We start from the raw sequence: 20,716 nt of genomic DNA, 5'->3' as shown, positions 1-20,716 counted from the left end.
TGTCCACATGCAGAATTGAACAATGGCCCTTAAAGAGACAGACAGCTCCTCAGAGGGGCAGGGCGAACCACAGGCTCAGCCTGCCAGCCTTCAGGAGGCTCCAAAGGGCCTCTACATGTTGCTGAGACAACATTTCTTTGTGGACGAGTTTCAGGCAGCTGTGAGCTGCCCACGTCCTGTATAGGTTACCCCACTGAGAACCTTATCTTACCTTACCTTAATGGATCCAACCTGGCTGTGCCAGAGGTGATCCAGCCCTTCCAGGCAGGGCTCTGGGCTACAGCAGGATACCTCTTTCTGTCCCTAAACTCCCAGGCATCTGTGCCTCCCATGGGACCCGGTTGCAAGGAAGGTAGAGGCAGCGGGTTGGAATAGTTCTACTGTGCTCTTCATCCGGAAAGACACAATGGCAGTGGATTCTGAGCTGCATGAAAAGGCTAATTAGTGACAAATGGAAATAGTTGAATGCATTAATTATCATTTAGACAGAGTACTTGAGTGCATTCAAAACATTTCACAGGCATTGTCTCAAGCAGTGTTGCCAGATTCAGTGCTGGAAAGCACTCCTATATCTTGTGAGCACCTAATACAATTGGAGGTAAAAAGTCAGGGCATCTCCTGCCTGCCTCTCCCCTACCTTTAGACATCAATCAAGGCACCAGTATGCCAGGGTCACTGTGTGGGAGCTGCAAGTTAGGGCCAGGGGTGGGGAGGGGATTTGCCCCCGTGTGACTCCCTTGCGTCCTGCCACATGGGAATTTTTAACATGAGATGAATATTCTCCAGCTTCAATTCTGGCACAGAGCTATTTCAGGCACCTTTACAACAACCCTGCAAGGTGGGTCAGTGTTGTTATCCCCACTCACTTTGCAAGCAGTTGTCATAAAAGCTGGGAGACAAGAAAGGCGGTTTCTTTCCCCCAGCCACCTACTTTAGGAACTTCACAACTTGAATGATCAGACCGGATTTGGACTTGGGTAACAGGGATATGTGAATCAGCAGGGTTTGAAGTTGCCGAAATGCTCAGAAATCCACCTCAAATCTCATTTGGATGTGAGTCTGTATCAAGAGTGTTGCCTTTTAAATCTTTCTTATGAAAATCTGTACATATTTTCATGTATATTTTCCCCAAAGTGTGCATGAAAGGTGTGCATTTTTGAAATGCACACCTTCTTCTCCCATTGATTAAAGCATGTTAAGCAGAAAGCTCAGGCTGCTCTGTAGTCTAGAAACAAACAAACTTCCGGTTGTATTTTTCAATTTTTCATGCACATTTTTTCAAATATGCACTTGCTGTTGAAAATAATTTCTGTTGTAGCTATATCTGTAGCCCTTCCTTTGGGACAGTCCCTGAATCACTTGCAAAGCTTGGGAACCCAGCGTGGCATCCACATCCACTCAGCAAATACTGATAAAAAAGAAGGGAAGCAAATTTTTCCGGCAGCCCGACTTGAGATGTGATCTTCCCCAGATGCTTCGGTGCTGCCAAGTTTTCGGGGGGGGGGGGGGGTGGGCCCCCAGGCCCTGGGGGGGGGGGGGCATTAGCTTGGCTGCTTTGATGCCCTAATTTCAGTTTTTCTCTCTCCCCCATCCCCACCCCCCAGAATCCGGGTCGATTTCTTGCTTGCTTCCCTCATGCACTTATCGGACAGCTGCAAGAAGGGAATGCGTAGCCCCCCCCACCTATTTTTCTTTTGGAGATGTTTTGCACAGGCATCACAGCAAATTTCCAGCACACTCAACAGCTTTCTCATCCATCCATCCGTCCGTCCGTCCGTCCATTCCTTCATCCTTCCATCCATTCTTCCCCTGGAAGGGAAAACGGGGAATTGCTATGTGCCAGTCCTCTCCTCTCTGCAGGTGGTAACCACTAGGGGTGGCCAATGTCAAGGTGCAGGTGTCCTTCCTTCTGTTAAACTGGACTAGAACGGGACAGCTCACCCAGTAGTGGATTCCTTCCGAGAGTCCTCCTCTCACAATGCTGCAAACGGAAGGACAGTCCTCTGCAAAGCAGGACACATGGCCACCCCACTATGCGAAACAAGAGCCAAGGAGAAAAAATTAAAAAGCTCTTATGGGAAGCCTCTGATTATGGCCCAAAGCATTTTGGACAAGCCTGTTTTGGACATCGCAAACAGCAGTCGAAATGCAACCACGCAACTATATAGAAGCCCAAGTGCCCCCCCCCCCGGCTCTCCTCCCCTGGGCGTGCCGTCCCCTCCGGCTTCATTGCCCTCCTAAGTGGCCCAAGGCAAGCACCTCTGCCAGGGCCCTGATAGCTTCAGCATGTGGGATGGAGGTAAGAATTCCGGCTTCCCTTACAGGGGTTTGCAAGGATTCCCATTAAAGCAGGCATAAGAAAAAACTTCATTATGTGGAAAGGGCCACATGATTTTCAGTACTGCGTACAGCGGGGGCAAACAGAGCTCAGGCTTCTGGGGTCATCTTAGTTCAGGATTAAACCTGGAAGTCCACCATACAGAGCCAGGAACAGAATACTGAAAGGGGGGAGGCGGTAGAAGAGAAGGAGGTGGCCTGGGTGGCACCCCATAAATGAAAAACTCAGGCATCCTGCATCCACAAAAACAAACTCATTTTCGTTGCGGCAAATCAATATCTTTGCCAGCAAAGGTTGGGGTTATATCCGAAAACTCTAACATTAGCCAACTGTGCATCTGACAGATGAGGGCCACTAAGTCTGGCCCATATACAATTAGAAGCTTACGGAACACTGAGAGCCAGTGTGGTGTGGTGGTTAAGAGCTGGGATTGGGACCCAGATGATCTGGGTTCGAGTCCCCGCTCAGCCATGGAGCCAACTGGGTGACTTTGGGCCAGGCACAGGCTCTCAGCCCAACCACCTCACAGGGTTGTTGTTGTGGGGATAAGATGGAGGAGGAGAATGATGTCAGCTGCCTTGAGCCCTTTGTAGGAAAAAGGCAGGCTATAAATCAATCGATCAATCAATCAATCAATCAATATAAATAAACAAACTATTAGGGTGGGATGAGATTTTTAAAATAAATAATTAATAGATAGATAGTGCAAGGCCACATGGAGGAGACCAAGAGTGCTGTTGTTAACCTGTTGGGAGTTAAATAAATAAATAAACCCTTGCCTATCCATTGCATATCACAGGGATAACCAATAGTTCCCAACCTGTCTCGTCTTCACCCCCCGTATCGATCAACGGCTGTCTTCCCAGCATGGTCTGTACCCAAGAAGCTCAATGATCCAACGTGAAAGGACTTATTTCCGCCCGCCCCACCCCTCCTGTGAGGAATCGTGTCAGCGTATCTGGAGTATTCCTCTCCGTATGTTATTGCTTGTACACTTAAGTAGCCCTGATAGACATAAATCAATACTGGAAATTACTTTTCTAATGACAGAAGAATCTAGGGTTGATAGAACACCGCATCATCGGAGTTATTAACTTCATGCTATTGATCCAAATGGCGAGGTGAACTCTGAAATTGGGTCGGTGACAGCAATCCAGCTACAGAGACATTCAGATTTTAGATATCAATAACTTTTCAGATTTTTAATGACCCAAGGATGGACCCAGGATCTTGGTCTTATATCTTTCTGCACTCGCTTTTCATGAGATGATGAATGGCAGCTTGTGTGTCGCACACAAGCTCATTCTGACCCAGGGCTATTTGGCAGGATCTCATTCCAGAGTCTTTCCACCACTGTGCTTCAACTGGACGTAAACTTCCATTCAGTATAAACTCTTCTCTGATTTTTGCTGTGGATGCAAAAATGCATCTACAAGTGAAGATAAGGTTACAAGCACGGTGAAAATAAGAAACAGGGTAACTGAAATTGACGGGTTTTCCACCCTACCTGTGTCCTTTCCAGTGGATGCGGACAAGTTTCCCTGCTCTCTAGCAGAATGACAGAGGAAGAAGTTTAACAGAGTTCCATCCTTGACAGAGTGCAGAAGTTTGGCGATGGAGGCCGGGGTGAGGGGTGGGGATGTGAGGCACAGTGGATAAGGGATCTGGAAGAATTCAACAATCACTTACATCATAGCATGAAGTTTAAGGTCAGTGGTATCCATAGTTCAACATCTGTAGCGTTCCTATCCATAAAACCCTGAGGGGATACTTGGAAATGTCAAAACATTGCTGGAAGTGACCTTAAACTTTACAAGCGAGTGTAGCCGAAGCGCTCTGAAAATCCCCTTTTCCTGCAGGAAAATTGCTCACATTCTGTGGAAAGAAGGGCAAATTTCAGACTCTCTCTGTGTCTTTGGCATGTCTGCCCACCTCCTCCTCTTGCCTCATCTCCCTCAGCTGTAAATTGAGGATGACTTCTAGAGAGACAGCGCTGACCTTATGCGGAGAATGGCAGATGGACTAAAGGCAGCTTTAGGGCTTTCCTTGTGAAGGTTTGCTTCCGTGGCACATGCGGCCAAGCCATATCCAATGGCAAATCATGGTAATTTGCCAGACAGATAACTTGGCCGGGGAAAAGGACTCCGGGCAATAGTCTTCCGGGGGCATGAAACTACTCAGTCATTTATTCAGACCAACTTTCTGAAAGTCTCTGTTCACCTGCAGCTGTCTTCTGGGGATCGTTGCCCCATCCTGCCCAGTTACACCTCCTCTGCTTGGTACAACTTCCTGTGGCCACGGACAGAAGTGCCTTCCATTCCCAGCTCCCTGCTTGCTTTTGAACCAGAGATGCTGAGAAATGAAGCAGGCAAATTCCTCGCTCGGCACAATTCGGAAAGCAACCGAAAATAAAATTCCAGACAGGAGGGCTGTTGAGCTCATTCCCTGCATGCGGAATCCGCACTGGTGGCTTTATCGACAAGCTGCTGTGCAAGATGGACCTCTTGGTCTGAGCTGGCATGGCTGTTCCTGTTTCACACGAACCTCAGCCTTCGCAAGCCTTGCAATGTTCTGAGAAAGAAAGCACAAGCTGCTCTCTCATAAACCTTTGCTGGTTGATGTAAAGCGGGACCCAGCATAAGCGTTCCTGTTTCAGAGCTAGCCTTCGACTCTGGATTCGTCCGCACTTGCCCTCTTCCCCAGGAAAACAGGGTCCCACCACGCACGCATTATTCTCGGTGGCTGCGGTCTTCCTTGTTCCTTCCCCAGTGCCTCCAGATGTGGCTGGGCACCCCAAAACCAGCTGTTCTTTGCCACACGTGCACCCATAGAGTCCCTTTGGCTGGCCATCTCTGAGTTTGGTGGAAACCAAAATGAGCAGAGGGCTTTTGGCTTGGGGGAAAACGCTTGAAGCCATGCCCCTCTCTGGAGCAGGAGGAAGAAACCCCAAGAAAGACCCCACACCTGCTTCCAGTTCTCTTCTTCTTTGTCCTGGGTGCTGAGCGAGGAGAAGCGGGTGCGGACTTTGTTCCGGAGTTGATGCCCACGCCAGCGCAGGTATGGTTAAATTCCCAGGTCTCATGTGGACACGGAGGGAAGTCGTGAGGAGGAGTCCTAGTGCTTAAGGTTCTGTCCACTAAGGACATCTTTCAGGGTCAGCTTCTCTCAGGAAAAGAACGCCACCGCCGCCATTTTCAGTGAATGGAGGCCTTGGAACTTGGAGGCAGGTCTAAATCACATGCCGGCAGCCCCTGTGCTTCAGCCCCTGAATTTTATCTGGTCAGTCAGTGTATGACCTTGTCCCCAGCCCCCTTCTCTCCCAGCCCCCTGGCAAGCCCTGTTTCCCCCTTGCAGGGCATATTTGGGGTTGGGACAAGCAGAAATGATCCTTTCCTGCAGTGTCAGGACCCTGAGTAACCCTACAGGTTCCAGACACACGGAGAAAGCATAGAATTTCACTCCCTCATTTTTCTAATGTTGAATTCCATTTTCCCCAAATGTTGCGATTTTTGCAGTCTTAAGTCACAAACTTTGAGATTTTTTTTAAAAATTGCATTTAAATTTATATGGACAACTGTTTCCACTTCTAGTATGTGCGTCACTGGATCTAATTTTGCCTAGAATGTGTTTTTCCCCTTGCAAACTATTTTCTTAATCTAATGTATGTTTACCATTACTTTCAGTAATATATTTTGTGTCTGTCTGCATGTATTTACAACCTTTATATAGAGATTCATACTGCAGAAGATAAAAGATAAAGCAGGTAAAAGGAAGAAAGCAATATGCAAAAACTGTGGGTAGCTAGAAGACCCAGCAGAAACGCAATGCAGGAGCCAACCTAATCCCAAGGCAGGGGTTCCAGAGAATTTGCAGCGTTTCTTCTGCAGGTGGACTCCAGCCAGGCCACAGGTCCAGGTGTGACCACAAGGGACCTGTCCTCCAGTGGCCTCAGTGAATACGTATTCGCACCTGTATTTTCTCCTCACATGCACATTTTGCCCCCATTCTGCACTGGTCTAAATTGGAAACCAACACTGCAAAATTCAAAGATGCGTGAATTCAGATGGCGGAGTTTCTGTTAATTACACGACTGGAAACAGTCAGATTAGGTAACTGTGCATTAAAAGGTGAATTGTGTGGGTTTTGTTGATGGGTGGATGAGGGCTGCTTGTCCACCAGAATCCTCCAGATATTGTCTTGCCGTTCGTCTTGTGACCGGCCTCCCTTCCCTCATGCAACTGCGGCTTGCTCTGTGTGAATGCGAATTTGCACAAAGGGAGCGTAAAATCGGAGATTCATGGAAGTGTAGGGCTTGAAGTAGCCAATGAAGGGCATTGGGTCTGACCCCTTGCTCAGGCCAGGACTCCATGTTAAGCATCTCCGAGAGATGGGAAAGCTACACCCCATCAGTTGTGGACAGGGATAAGAGTGGCTGACCTTCTTCGGAATTCTGGCAGGCTGGATTGTGACCCAGATAGACTGGCTTGAACCCCTGAACTGTGGTCCTGCCCCCCCCCCTGAAAATGGCCGTCAGGTCTTCTGGCAGAAGTTCACCACTGCTCAGCAGCCCCCTCCCTTGCAGCAGGGAAAGAGCTCCAAGGCTGGATTTCAGACAGTGGTGGGTTTGGCAACCCGAGGTCAGATGTGCAGACTGAGAGCGGGGCCAGAGAAGACAAGCAGAGCTGTTCATGGAATCACAGAAGAGCAGAGTTGGAAGGGGCCAAGAAGGCCATCAGGGCCAGTCCCCGGCTGTTGCAGGACCCCAAGCTGAATAGGAAGTTCTTTTTATTCCTTCCTGGCTCGGGTGGACCATTGACCAGGTCACGCTGGTCTGGAGCCTTCAGCTGCTTCCAGGGCCAAGGAGATGTTCCAATCCTCAGTCTTGGGAGGCCTAGAAGACCAGGGTGGCCTGATTGTAGTCTGTGTGGCTCTTCAGGAGTCCATTGCTCTTATTTATTTTTATTTGTTGCATTTCTGTATCTCCATTTAGGTAAAGCGCACTGGGTGGTTTAAAGGAATTCATAAAATGCAGCCTAACACACCATAAAAAGCTTTCGCACAATCCTGAGCATTAGGGATTGGTCCTAATAATCTACAGACGTGAGTGTTAGAAACCCGCTTGCTTGCTTGCTTTCAAACTGATTTACAAGACTCTTATTTGCAACTTTTTATTGCATTAATATCCTCAGTAATATTCAGAAATGACAAACCAAGGTATTGACTGTACATAGATTTCGCAGGGAAAATACTCATTTTTAAAGGATCTTCCGGAGCCCAGATGTAAGAGGCTGGTGGCAGGCCTCCGGGACTCAGGGTGGGGCCTCCAGTGTTTTGGATAATTCCTTGTCCCTCCCACATGGACAAGCAGAAATGGAATCAATTCAGCTTGCAAAAGACGCATCTTTGATCTTCAGAATCAATTTAGAACTCCGGCTATTGTGGGAGTCATTTTGCATGGAATAAGGGCTGCCTTTGACTCACAGACGCTGGGCTTGTTTGGTGAAGAATTCTCAGTGGAGTGTCAAGAGTAAATGAACAGAAAATGAATCATCTCCTAGATTAGAGGAACTCAGTCATTCAGGGAAACAGGCTTAAACAACGGAAAGAACTTCTTCGTATCGCACCTAAACAAGCCTCAGAATCAGGGCAGGGAAATGTGTGTGGCTTTCTGGGATTCATGAGGGCTAGGAGTTTGGTCACTAGGAACAGTGGCAGCCAGCCTCTGGGTTCAAAGACTACCTGATGGTGAGCATTAGATGCTGGCGTTGCCGCGAGGTGGGGTTGGGAAGGGTTGGTGCTGCACGCACCCCCTTGGGAAAAGGCAGTGGGCTGCTGCTAGCAGGGCAAGTTCCACAGGGGAGGTGTCCATGTTCCCAAAGGGGATGAGGATGTGCATTGGAACGTGGGTGCTTTTCGTGACTTGCCGTGAGATGAGCATCAGAATGTACCTCTCTGTGGCACATGGGTGTGTGCTTTGAAAGGATTCTGTGCTACTGCTCAGCCAAAAAGTCTGCTGGGCTGAACACACACTCCATAAATCAAGACCTGCTGTGCCATCGAGCTTACAATGGCTAAAGGCCCAGCATACAAGGAACAAGTGATGAGGAGGGCAGAGGAAAAAAAAAAAAAAGCGTACTTTTGCCAAATGGCTGGTGGAAAGTCCCTGCTTCCCTTCTCATCTCTTTCTGTACTTTCTGCTGGAAGGCTGCTGGTGGCAACCAGCCAAGGGAAGCAGTAGGGTTATCTGAGCAAGAATGAGCTGTACAGGGGAGTGGGGTCTGAAGTTGCAATCCCAGGGCTTTTGGTGACTTAAAGGGATGGTCGTGGTGGTCCCATCCCCCTTCTGCTTACAGAAGACGACTCGTTTGGCCGTTGAGTCTTACTTTAAAGCTGTTAAAATCCTTACTGAAAATGTGCTCCCCCTCCCATGGCTTAACATGCAAAAATAGACATTTTGGGGGAAGTTGGAATATTTTGGAGGAATTTGTACATGTGTGGAAGGGGGCAAGTTAAAAGATGCACAATGTGTACATACTCATTTATGCACAACCTGATTCTGTCAAGGAGTGGGCGATGAAAGGGACCTGAAAGTCCATGAAATGTGGATGGAACCAATTTTATAACATTTATCAATCCCTTGCATCAGGTGTTCCCCTCCCTCTTCGCCTAACCAGGGGCAAAATCATCCAGGTTTCCAAGTTCAATATGCTTGCCCTGCAGCCTCGAAGATTTGTGGCTCCTTTGCTGATAAATTCTGTATTTACACATGAATATAGATGTCAAATGCATGGGGTGTTAGGCAAAGGAGTGTCTGACTATGCTGTTTCTGTGTGTACGTGTGTCTGGTTTCTGTTCAGCCCTAAGCCGAGAGGATCCGGATCGGCAGCTCTTGAAACTCCCGTCAGTGGACCAGCGATCTGCAATCAAAGCACGTTTCTTGCTATGCTTAGGCCAAAGCTGTAAAATTGCATCTTTCCTTCCTGGGTGAAAGGCCAGGATCTGCAAACGAAACAAGGGTTGCAAAGAGAGGGAAAGAAAAGCAAACCCGATCTCATTTCCCTCCTACTCTTTGAGGTTGATGACACTGCAGCTTAGCAGTCAAAGGGCCCTGGTCACGCTTGATTTGGAGCCGAGATAAATTTCCTGAAACACAGAGCCAGCTCGTGGGCTTCTCCGGGCTTTCTCTGCCTCACCCCCACCCCCCGGCATGCTTGCCCTTTTACCCAGAAGTTTGTTTCAGAAAGGAGAGGTCAACTTGCTAGCCAAGGGCAGGGCGAATGAGCCGTGCATGCAACTCATGGGCTAAAGAGGTATTCGTAAATTGCACATTAATTTGTGTAAATTGCGCGGCTACTGGGAGATACAGAAATAAAATAAATGGATCAATGAAAGCATGTTGGCTCAGGTTGAGGTTTAAAGCATCCCAAGTGCTTTTCAAGAGGCAGGAAATATGTGGAACGAGCGCATGATCTATTCCAAGACGAGAGCGTCCCCCAGTCGGGTTTTGGGGAGCGCTTGGCAAGCCCGCTTGAGGGGCCCCTTCCTCAGTGAGCTGGGTTCTCCACCCCGATCAGCAGTGGCCTCTCTTGCTTGACTTCTCCCTCTCCATCCCTCAATAGCTTCAGGGGCAGAAGGCTGATGATGCCAGGTCACCCTCTGGCATCACCCGCATGCCCTACCATGGGTGTCTGGCCAGAGCGAGGGGGGTGGGCAGGCAGGGGAAGGGACCCTGGAGACTCTGGACAGGGGATGGGCCCTTGCCAAGAGCCCAAGACCTTGCCATACCTTGTGGGAATTATCAGTGAGTTAGTGGAGAGCACAGACCCATCAAAAGGGGGCTTATGAGGGAGTGAGAGCCAGTGTGGTGCAGCAGTTGAGCGTGTGAGACTTGGGCTTGGGCAACCCAGGTTCCAGTCCCTGCTCAGCCATGGAGCCAACTTTAGGCCAGGCACAGACTCTCAACCCGGCCTGCCTTGCAGGGTTGCTGTTGGGGGGATAAGATGGCGAGCAGCAGGAGGATGCAAGCTGCTTTGAGTCCTTGGTAAGAAAACAGCAGGATATAAATCCAATAAATAAATAAATAAATGCGGAAGGACAATGGCACTACAGACCGAACAAGGCAGGGTGTTTGTCGCATAGTCAGCCCTGGAGTGAGGGTTTGAAAATGAATAGGCAGCAGCTCCGATTAGGGCTGTGGACATGGATGTGGAGGGTGCTGATCGGGACCAGTCCATGAGGATCCGGGGCTTCAGCTCTTCACCTGCCACAGTGCCCCTGTTTGGATTTATTTGGATAAATAAATATTCCTCCCTCGGAAGGGGTGAACGCCATCTCCCCACCCCAGCAGGGCGCTGAGCTAATCCCTCGACAAGAAGCATGGAGTGGCCTGTGCACTGGCTCCCCCCGCTCCTTGGAGGGGCAATCCCCGCTTGCAATGCCTCTTCGGCGTAGGAAGCAAAAGCCCCGCAGCAGCCCAGTCCACAGCGATTCCCGGCATGGAAACCACCATGCTCCTTTCTTTATCCATATTTCATGTCTATACTGCCCATGGCTGAAGCCTCCTGGTCTACGACATGGCAGGAAAAGACGCAGTTGCAACTTGTGGTCTGTAAGGAATCAGTTTTATGCAGAAAAGCTGTCAGATGCCCTGGATCTGGCTTCCCGGACTCCTGTAGCGGCCCAGGGTCCCGTTCCTGGCGAGGATGCTCGGCGCTTGCTGGGTGCTTCCTGAGAACCGATCCCTGTGGGCGGTGTCTGGCCCTCGGGGCCATCTCTGCATCCAGTGCCACTGCAGGCAGCTGCAGGCAGAGAAGATGCTTGGTGGCCGGGGGAGGCGGCCGGTACCCCCCTTGCAGCGCCTGTCCTTTGCATCCTGCAGCTGCTCCTGAAGAGGAAGCTTGCTGGGGGTGCAGCCAGGAGCTTGCAGGCATCCCCAGATGTCCTCTTGGCCCAGGTCGCTTTGCAGGACCAGGGCAAGCCCAGGAGGAAATCCGCAGACCTTGGAGGATGGATTCTGGAAGGGTTTGTCCCAACCCTATTTGAACAATAGCGCTGTGCTTGTCAGGGATTCGAAGCCAGACTTCTCGGAGCGAAGCAATCAGAGCCCCCGGAGCTGGGTGGAGGGATCTGCCGGTTCCTCTTTCTTCCACTTTCATTAAGTGCACAATACCTCGTGGCCACCTTTTCCTATGCCCAGCAAAGCAGCAATTAACTGACCCTATGATTGCACCAGGGAGAGGATCTCACATTCTTTTTGCCTCAAATAAGAAGGGCTTTTCAGAGACATCCCTGGTCTATCAGTGCTGTGTCCTAGGGATGGACAACAGCTCCCATCAAGCCAGCAGAACCATTGGTGAGGGCTGATGGAACTTGCGGGTGAAAGTATGCATCGGGCCAGGAGCTGCATCCTGGAAGATGAATGGTCTTGCTCCAGCTGCTGAGAATTTGGAATCTTTAGAAGAAGAAATCGAGGGGGCTTGCCCAAGTCTAGTTTTGCAAAATGCTTCCGGCCAGCTCCATTCTGAGAAAAGCTCAGTTTAGCTCGGGGGCCAGGATGGACCCGCTTCTCGGGCTGCGGAACTGGGCAGTAATAAAGGTCTGCAGCACTAAAGCAGCTATTCTGATAAGGTTTCTTTGCCACAAGGGGGCAGGCTCTGAAATTTCTGGCTGGCACAAGGAAGTGATGCCAGGCCTGACCCTCTGCCAATAACGGCTCAGAGAAGTTCAGCGGAAACTTAAAGGGCCGGGATGACAAAAGGACTCAATTAGGCCGACTCAGCGTGTGCTTCCGGAGATGATCTCAGTGTGTCCTGCCTGCGCTTTGGAAGCAATTGTTAGGAATACATCAAGCATCATAATTCCAAAAAAAAAGGCGGATTTTTTTAAAAGTAGCTTGAAAGGTTTTTGTAAACCACCCAGAGAGGAATGGCTATGGGGTGGTATAGAGACTAAATCAATGGAGTAAACGTCTTGCAGAATAGGATAAATGGAGTCATTTGTGTGCAGGGGGGGTTGTAAGCCTGACCTGCCTATTTCTCCTGTCCATTCACTTACTGATGGGTGTTTTCATACTCCATGACAATGCATGCAATAAATAAATAAATACAATCAAAATTCCTTTTTCCCAGAAAAAGGAGGGTTCCTGTTTGCACTTTCTCCTAAGCCCTTAGAGACTCAGGAAAAAATGCAAAATGTGCATCAGGCAGAGGAAATGTTCTAATAATAATAATAAAAAAATGTGCATCAGGCACAGGAAATGTTCTAATAATAATAATAAAAAAACGTGCATCAGGCAGAGGACGGCCGGGGCTGGGTTGGTGATATTAATCCCGTCAACCCCCTTTTGTAAGCAAGGATCACACATGCCTTTGGTCTGGTCTAACAGCTTGCCTTTGGACAGCTATCAAACTGAAGGGAGGAGAAAGCCCCTTTGGACTCTGTTTGGGGCAATGTTCCAGTTTGGTACCTGCTTCACTTTGGCAATGGGTATCACCCTACAGTATTAATATTTCATGCAAACGTGGCTATTAAAAATCACAAATATTTCTGAAATGGGAGGGTGTTAAAAGGTTTACAGTCCCTCCAAGTGCAACTCAGGCAGTGGAGAAAACCATCCCAGCAACTTGATTCGGTGGCTTCGTGGGGGAAAGGCTGGTGGGTTTTGTTTTGCTTTCTGAAGAGCAAAACTCCACAGGTGCTGCTTGCTGGAAGCCGCTCGCTGAAATCGGCTGCATGGTTGCTATGGCAACAGTGACGACTGTCGTGTTCAGCTCCTTATCTGGACCACTACCGGTTCTGGGGAGCATCGGGGCATTCTTTCTGTGCCGTCTGAGCAGGACTGGTAAGCTGGGCTCCCTATCCACAGTCCACGCTTCGGGCTAAACTAGCTTTTCCTAACCTGGCGCTTTCTGGACCTGTTGACGATTGCAGCAGGTGTCTCTTACCACTGACCTTGCTGGCTGCAGTGATGGGAACTGGAGTCCAAATCCCAGTGCTTGGAGATACCAAAGGCAGTCCCTGTTACCTCAAGGCACACACATGAACGAGCAGGTGTGTCAAAACAAGCAGGACTTGATCCACCCGTCTTGGATCGATGCGGGCACCCTGCACACACGTCAGGGTGGGGACCAGCCCTTCTGGAATCCATCCCATGGTCTTCTTCTCATGCTCAGCCTGAACCCAGAGGGCGTCCCCGGGCACTAGCGGTCCCCAGTCGTGCAACCAGCGACCTTCCCCATCCAGGGCGGCCGCAGGATGCAGAACGGGAGCACTGAGCGTGGGTGTGCCAGGCACCCGTCCTGGCGAGGAGCCTTCTTCCCCACGGACCCCTGCTGGCGTGCAGGGGAAAGCGGTGCTGCTCGTGTAGTGTGTGGGACCCCAAGAAGGCGGACCCCATGACGCTGCAATTCACAGCGAACCCAAGCTGCTTAAAAGGTTGTCCTCCCCATTTAGAAACATAGAAACAGAGCGAGTCAGAAGGGGGTTCCCGGGCCATCTAGTCTGACCCCCGGCTCTAGCTGGCTCTGCTCATGACATGCCCACCATGTGCACGTCCAGCCCGTCCTTGAACACCCGCACCGATGGGGCCTCAACTGCCTCCCGGGGAAGCCCGTTCCACACCCTCGGGGTCCTAACCGTCAGGTAGTGCTTCCTGACATCCTTCCCAAATCTTGGTTCCCTGATCTTTGCTCCATTGGAACGCCTCCTGCCTTCCTCTGCAGGGGAAAAAACGGTCATGACCCATCTCTGCATGGCACCCCCTCAAGTACCTATATGACACTACTAGGTCCCCTCACAACAACAACCCTGCAAGGAAGGCTAGGTTGAGAGCCAATGACTGGCCCAAAGTCACCCAGCAGGCTTCATGACAGAGAGGAAATGAGAACCCAAATATCGCACTCTAGCCCTACACCGCATTGCATTATCGTTGGCTCATGCTGGCCCATGGGTTGTCATTACATGCAAACCCTGCACTATGGTTTAACTATGGGGAGCTAGCCACAAACAACCCAGGGGAAAAACCCATAGTTTGTGGTGGGGCTGTGAACTCTTGAGTTGCTTGTGCAGTCTGAAGTGGCTCATTCTGCATGTCCGTAAATCAAGCTTGGGAGCTCAGCCAATCAGCTGGATCAGGCCATGCCTACTTTGCTTCCCCCCCCCCCCGCCCCAAAGTGCTCACTTTTGGATTATTTATGCCATGTGTATACCTGGCTTTCTTTTGAAATTCCTCCAAAGATTCCAGCTAGATATGCATAACTTGGCAAGAGAGACATCAAAGTTTGGGAAAGGGTGAATCATTTAACTCTCATAGTTAAGCTTCAGAGTGGATTTTAATGGGGTGAATATCGCTGCTAATATCAGAAGAATCCACTGAAACCACTCTTTGAAGGTTTGTTACATTAGCTTAATGGATGATAATTAGCTAACTGTTGGAGTGGTCCTTTTATATTAACCCTGTGCCCCACTAGGCATGCGGGTTATGAGATAAAAGCCATAATTGCTTCCTTCCCCGGGAACTATCAGCCATTTCCTAAGCGCCATATCTTGATTTATATCAGGTACAGTGGAGAAGGGCGCACCAAGAGGGACATGTCGTGGTTGCTTCCCAGCTTGGGATACTCCTTCCTTGTGAGGTCTGCCAAACCCAGAGATCTTGCTAGAAATAGGAAGCTATTTGACCGTGCACAAGTCATGGGGCTTCGATTTTGCAGAAGGGGATTGCAAAGAATCACATGGGCTTACCTCACCCACACCAACTGAGACCCCCGTGGCAGCAAGGGTGAGAATTCCTTCAGCTCACCTCTGTCTGCCCTTTCTAAGCTTATTGAGCTCAGGTGTTCCCTTGCTTGACCTCTCTCCCAACATATTCACCTTCTTTCTAAGTTTATCTCTAGGAAATCAATCTCTCCCCTGATAGTAGGCCAGCCTGCATAGAGTCTGGCTGCATTGCTTGCCTAACGGGATGAATTAAACACCTAGGTCTCTGCTCCCATGGGCAGGGTTGACTCTGGTCATTTTCTTCAGCACACGCTCCTCAGGAACCCATGGGATTCCATGTGGTTGCGATGCATGTCATTTTTGGTGAGCTGAGGACTAATTTAAGACACGTAGACAGTGCCCTGCAATGAATCAAAATGGCTCCTGGCGGAAATGAAAGAAGAAAGGCCAAAAGCAGGACTGCAGCTGAACATTCAGGCAGCAAAAGTCATGACGGCAGGACTTTGCAGTTCAATGAAGAAACTGAAATGGCGGAAAGCTTTGCGTTCCCAGGCTCAGTCATCAATCCAAGCGTAGACTGTCGCCAAGACATTTGGAAGCTGACACAAGACAATGGATGCACAGGAAGCACGGAGCAGGAGCAGGGTTTTGCGAATGCCCCAGTCCAGCAGAAAGTCCAACAAGTGGGTCCTAGATCAAATCATGTCAGAACTTTCCCCGCAAGCAAAAATGACAAAATGGGAGCTGTCATACTTTGAGCGTATCCTGAGCAGGCCAAAATCCCCGGAGAAGATGATCATGTTTTGGAAAGTTGCAGGCCAGAGAAGAGATGGATGGCCTCCATCAAGGAAGCCCCGGCCTTGAATTGGGAAGAGCTGTCTCGGATCGGCCGTTATGGTGGGCTCTCATTCGTAGGGTCGCCATAAGTCAGCAACGACTTGATGGCACATAGCAACAAAAATGAATTCTTGCCCTCCAACATTTCTTGTCTCTGGCAGCCCTGCTCAGCTCCTATCAAGCAGGGATGTAAAGCAGTAGCTACGGGATGCAGGTGGCGCAGTGGGTTAAACCACTGTGCTGCTGGGCCGGTTGATCGAAAGGTCGCCGGTTCGAGTCTGCACAACGGGGTGAGTTCCCGTTGCTCCGTCCCAGCTCCTGCCGACCTTGCAGTTCGAAAGCATGCAAATGCAGGTAGATGAAAAGGTGTCACTTTGGTGGGCAGGTAACAGCGTTCCGTGCGCCTCGGTGTTCAGTCATGCCGGCCACACGACCACGGAGACTGTCTGCGGACAAACCCTGGCTCCCTCGGCCAGGAAGCTGGGATGAGCACCGCCCCCAAGAGTCAGGCATGACTGGATTTTACCTTTACCTTTAAAGCAGTAGCTGGAATGAAAATCACATAGGTGTGCCTCCAATCAGGTTTCAGTACATGATTTTGTCATGCCTCTTGCTCTGGCGTTTCTCCAGCTAGGCCAAGGTGCCTCCCTGATTTTATCAGACTTGAAATAGAAAATGATACACTTTAATCCTGTATTCCGCCTAGTAGTTCAAACCTGTGGAACTCTAAGAGGAATACAAAATACTTTGTTCTGCCTCTGGTAATGCTAGACCTCAGTGGGGTCTTCCCATGGAACTGACTGATGGGAGATCGGATGCACTTCTTCACATGGCGCCTAAGTGAATTATGGGATTCAGTTCCAGAGATGTAGCAAAAGGTCTTTTGGATGGCTTTAAAAGGGGACTGGGAAAATTTCTGGATGATATCAATGGCTATCAATGGTCACTAGTTCTCTTGGCCATTGGGCCATTTAGTATCAAAGGCGGTGCGCCTATGAAACTGTTTTCTGGGGAACATGGGCAGGAAGGTTCTGTGGCACTCATGCCCAATTTGTGGGTTTCCCACGGACACTTTGTGAACAGACTAGATGGACCGTAGACTGATCCAGCAGGGCAATTCCTGCGTTCTTGATTCGTTTAATATTAATTACATGTGCTTGTGTCCCTGAACCTTTTCAATTTAAGTGGTGCGGGGTGGGGGGAGCAGGTTGAATGTCGGCCATGTGCTGTTCACCTAGGTGCTTGGCTCAGGCTTGTAAATCCTATTAGTTCTACCACGTTCTCTATGAGCCTGTTTCCGTCCCTGGTGTGAACACGGGATTTTCATGGCTAAACTTTTCTGGTGTGAAAGCAGGATTTCTCAGGCTCCAGGTTGTAGGCCTGCTTCTCTCCAAATACAGCATTTCAAGCTTGACAGTTTAGACCCTGAAGGTGAGCTAGAAAGAGAAATGGAGAGTAGTTTCATCAACCCAGTGGATCGCTGTGAAGCCAACTGAGTGGGCCAATTAAGTAATGTCCAGGGTTCCTGATGTCAAGCAGTGCGAACCTCCCTGAGGATCGAGCCAACCCCTTTTGGAGGAGAAGGAGGAGGAGGTTTCCATTTGGAATCAGTTCCTGCCATGGGAAAGAGCAATCACTGCTTTGATAGATGCTACTTGTTAACAGTTTGATTATCATTTACTCTTTACTGCAAAGCCAGCCTGACTGGGCAACCTAGCTCAATAAAAGGCTGTAGCTGAGAAGCCTATTGCCTTGATTTGCAATGGAAAGAGGGAGAGATGAGCTCATGACATACTTACAGCCTACATTTTGCACGTTTTCATTGACCTTCTTGGCTACTGCTTGGTTTTTCTTCATATAAAGCACAGCTCCTTCCCTCCTATAAAATGTTAAACAAGCCTTCCCCACCCAAGGCCTTCCAGACTCGCTGAAGCACAATTCCCACCATCTCCAGCCACTAAGGCCACACAGGCAGGGGATGGTGTGAGCTGTGGTCCAACCCAGCTGGAGGCTGCCAGTCTGAGGTAGGACAGTCTAAGCAATTCCTGACTAATTGTACCTTCTTTCTGTATCTTAGATCTAACAGGGAGAGTGGCCCTCCAGGCTTGTTGGTACCTCATTGATTACTTCTGGCATCCAATTGTTTCTGTTTCCCCTCCCTTTCTCCCAGGTGCACAAGGAAAGAACAATGCGAGCGGTCCAGCGAGCCCAGGAGGTTTGCTGCTGAAATGAAGCAGTGTGTCCGACTGACCGTGCACCCCAACAACATCTCTGTCTCGCAGTACAGTGTGATGGTAAGCGTGGTTGGCTTCTTGTTCATCCCTGTAGACATTCCAGCCCCTGGTTCCGCCTTCCCCTCCTCTTACCAGCAAGCTTAAGGTACCCTTGGGCTTGAAGCAATGCATCCAACTCAACGGGAACGTGAGGTGTCCCCTGGGTGATGACTTCCTGGTCTGAATGAGTCATCAGCATCCCAAACCTACTCAGGGTGAGGTGCACCTAACTCATGGAATCCATGGGCTTAGAAACATCCCACATCTCATTGGGCTGAACATTTCTTTGGTAAATGCAAATGGGAACATCAGAAGTTGCCTCATAGGGAGTCAGACCCTCCGTCCACCTAGCCTGGAACTGTCTGCGTTCTCCATGGCAGCAATGCGTCAAAGCATCTCTCTAGCAACTGTGGACTTCCCCTTGTGCTCAGCCCTGTCTTGGGACCCCAGTGGCATGACCAGGCGCCTTCTTCTGCATCATGTGCGCAAACAGAGAAGGTGGCACATGGTGTGGAAGGGGGGGACCGCGGGGTGTGCCTGCCAGGCATTTGGACTCACAGTTGTGTGAAAGTGGGTCGGAGTCCAGGAAGCTGAGCCCATGGCGCTCCTCCTCCCAGCACAGGCTCCTAGCACATCCCTACTCAAGGGGGTCAGGCAGGAGTTTGTCCAGCCCCACCTGGAGACACCATAGACTGCACCCTGGATCTTCTGATGCAAAGCACAACCTCCATCCTCTTTTAGAGAGAACCCTTCCTTTCTTTCTATTCACTTATCTTGCAAAACAGTTGAAAACATACGAACGTAATAGATGAATGTAACGTGCATACAAACAACTCCATAAAAACAAGGAAAGCCCTTCCCGCGGATGAGGAAGAGATAGGGTGGTCATTTCCCATCTTGGGTCCAGTGTCCAGAGAAAAAGCCCATCAATAGTCACATTTCCATCTGCCGGTTAGCCTTAGCAAACCCCAAAATTCCATGATGAATTGCTCCATTGGTTGAAGCTCAACTGCCCAGAATGCCCACCTTTTTAGCCAGCCTCCACGGTTGCATTGCAAATTCACGATCAAGTTCAGAATTGCTTGCCTCTTTACATTCTACACAGCCTGAAGTGCCTGATCCTGCCTCATCTTGGGAGCTAAGAAGGGTCAGGCCTGGTTAGAATCAGGATGGGGGACTTGACAGTTTGATTCTATGATTATTCTTGGAAGCTCCAGCCACTGGCAGTATATATACATTAACATATATATTAGTGTGTGTGTGTGTGTGTATACATACATACATACATACATATATATATATATATATATATATGTAGTAGTAGTAGTAACAGCACATGTGCAAACACTCCTATGCACAGAACAAGATTTCCTATTAAAGAAATATTCTTACTGGAGCTCATATGGAAAGATCTGTTATTTTTGAGCAAATAGTTCAGTCACGTACGTTTGCCCATTGCTAAGTAACACGGAGCAGGATGGTTCAAACCAACGTTCACTACTACAAGCGTGCCAAGGGCAGTGTTTGCACATTTAAATCTCACCCCAGGGTGCAAACTCCTCTGCAAGCAGAAAGCCAGGAAGACGGGGGGGGGGGTCTGACTCCAGGCTTTTCTCTGGCATTCGCTTTGCACTGTTCAAGGAGGTTTTCCCCCAAAGGGAGCATTCAGACCTGCAACTTGAGGTGCTTTAGGACATGATGTTGTGCAGAGTATCCACTGGACCGAAGAGCTCCAGGCTAAGCTGGTCAGGTTGAGCATCATCTCACTTAGGATGGCGAGCACACGCCCTCACCTACAGGGGTCTAGGGAACATTCGTTTTCTCCTCCATGTTCTGGTCATTTCCACATCTGTTCTGTCTCATTTTGTACCATCTGCAATTTAAACATCTGTGCACACACACATGCAAACACACACACACACATTTGGACTCTGTTTGGGGGCAGGACCAGAACAATTCAGGAAAAAATGTTTTCTGGTTTCTCCAAAAATTCCTGGGAGAAAAACCAATTCCCCTCCCATGGGCAGAGTTTCGGGGGTGGAGGAGTCCAGGCCTTCGCACCGTTGCTTTATGTAGCTTTGTCCAACTGTTACCCTAAAAATATACAATTTTCTGTGCATTAAAAGCCAAATCACTTGGTTTGATATACATTGTAGTACATGTTTGAGCCAGGATCCACATTGCAAAATTTAGAGCAGAGCATGAATCAAATAATAACAGAGTTCAGATCTGCATATTCATCTGGGAACAGGGGGATCCGGTTTGCTTTGGTTTGCTTTAATGTGGAGTGTAATGTGAGTGAACGAAATCCTTGACTATCCTGACCTACAATTAGCAGAAAAAGGCACTGGAGAAAGAGCTGTGCTAAACAGGAAGCCTTATGGCTAATGGGGACAAAAACCAAATTAATAAATCAATAAATACATTTGTTCTGTGCTTGGCTCTGCCTCCCCCCACCCACCCCAAAGTGTGCCTTTGCTACACAGGTTTGTTTCGTTTTTTTCACACGGAGGGGCCCTCAACGTCCCAGCTCTTCAGCATAGTCTGAAGT

General features: G+C 49.3%; 1 protein-coding gene across 5 annotated transcripts in view; it reads left to right on the top strand.

Moving 5' to 3' along the window:
* The window catches only part of PLXNA4 (plexin A4), a 498,163-nt gene that overhangs the window by 336,479 nt on the left and 140,968 nt on the right, over positions 1-20,716 (top strand). For 4 of the 5 annotated variants that reach the window (XM_044428501.1, XM_044428509.1, XM_044428519.1 and 1 more), the window contains exon 5: positions 18,063-18,186. In XM_044428501.1, the coding sequence (XP_044284436.1) occupies positions 18,063-18,186 (124 nt within the window). Of the gene's footprint in view, positions 1-18,062; positions 18,193-20,716 lie in introns of all 5 variants that reach the window. The other variant, XM_044428536.1, reaches the window with a different exon arrangement.

This window comes from Varanus komodoensis, unplaced genomic scaffold (genome assembly GCF_004798865.1).
Source record: "Varanus komodoensis strain SLA01 unplaced genomic scaffold, ASM479886v1 scaffold1, whole genome shotgun sequence".
Taxonomy (NCBI): Eukaryota; Metazoa; Chordata; class Lepidosauria; order Squamata; family Varanidae; genus Varanus; species Varanus komodoensis.
This window is presented reverse-complemented; position numbering and strand designations above follow the sequence as displayed.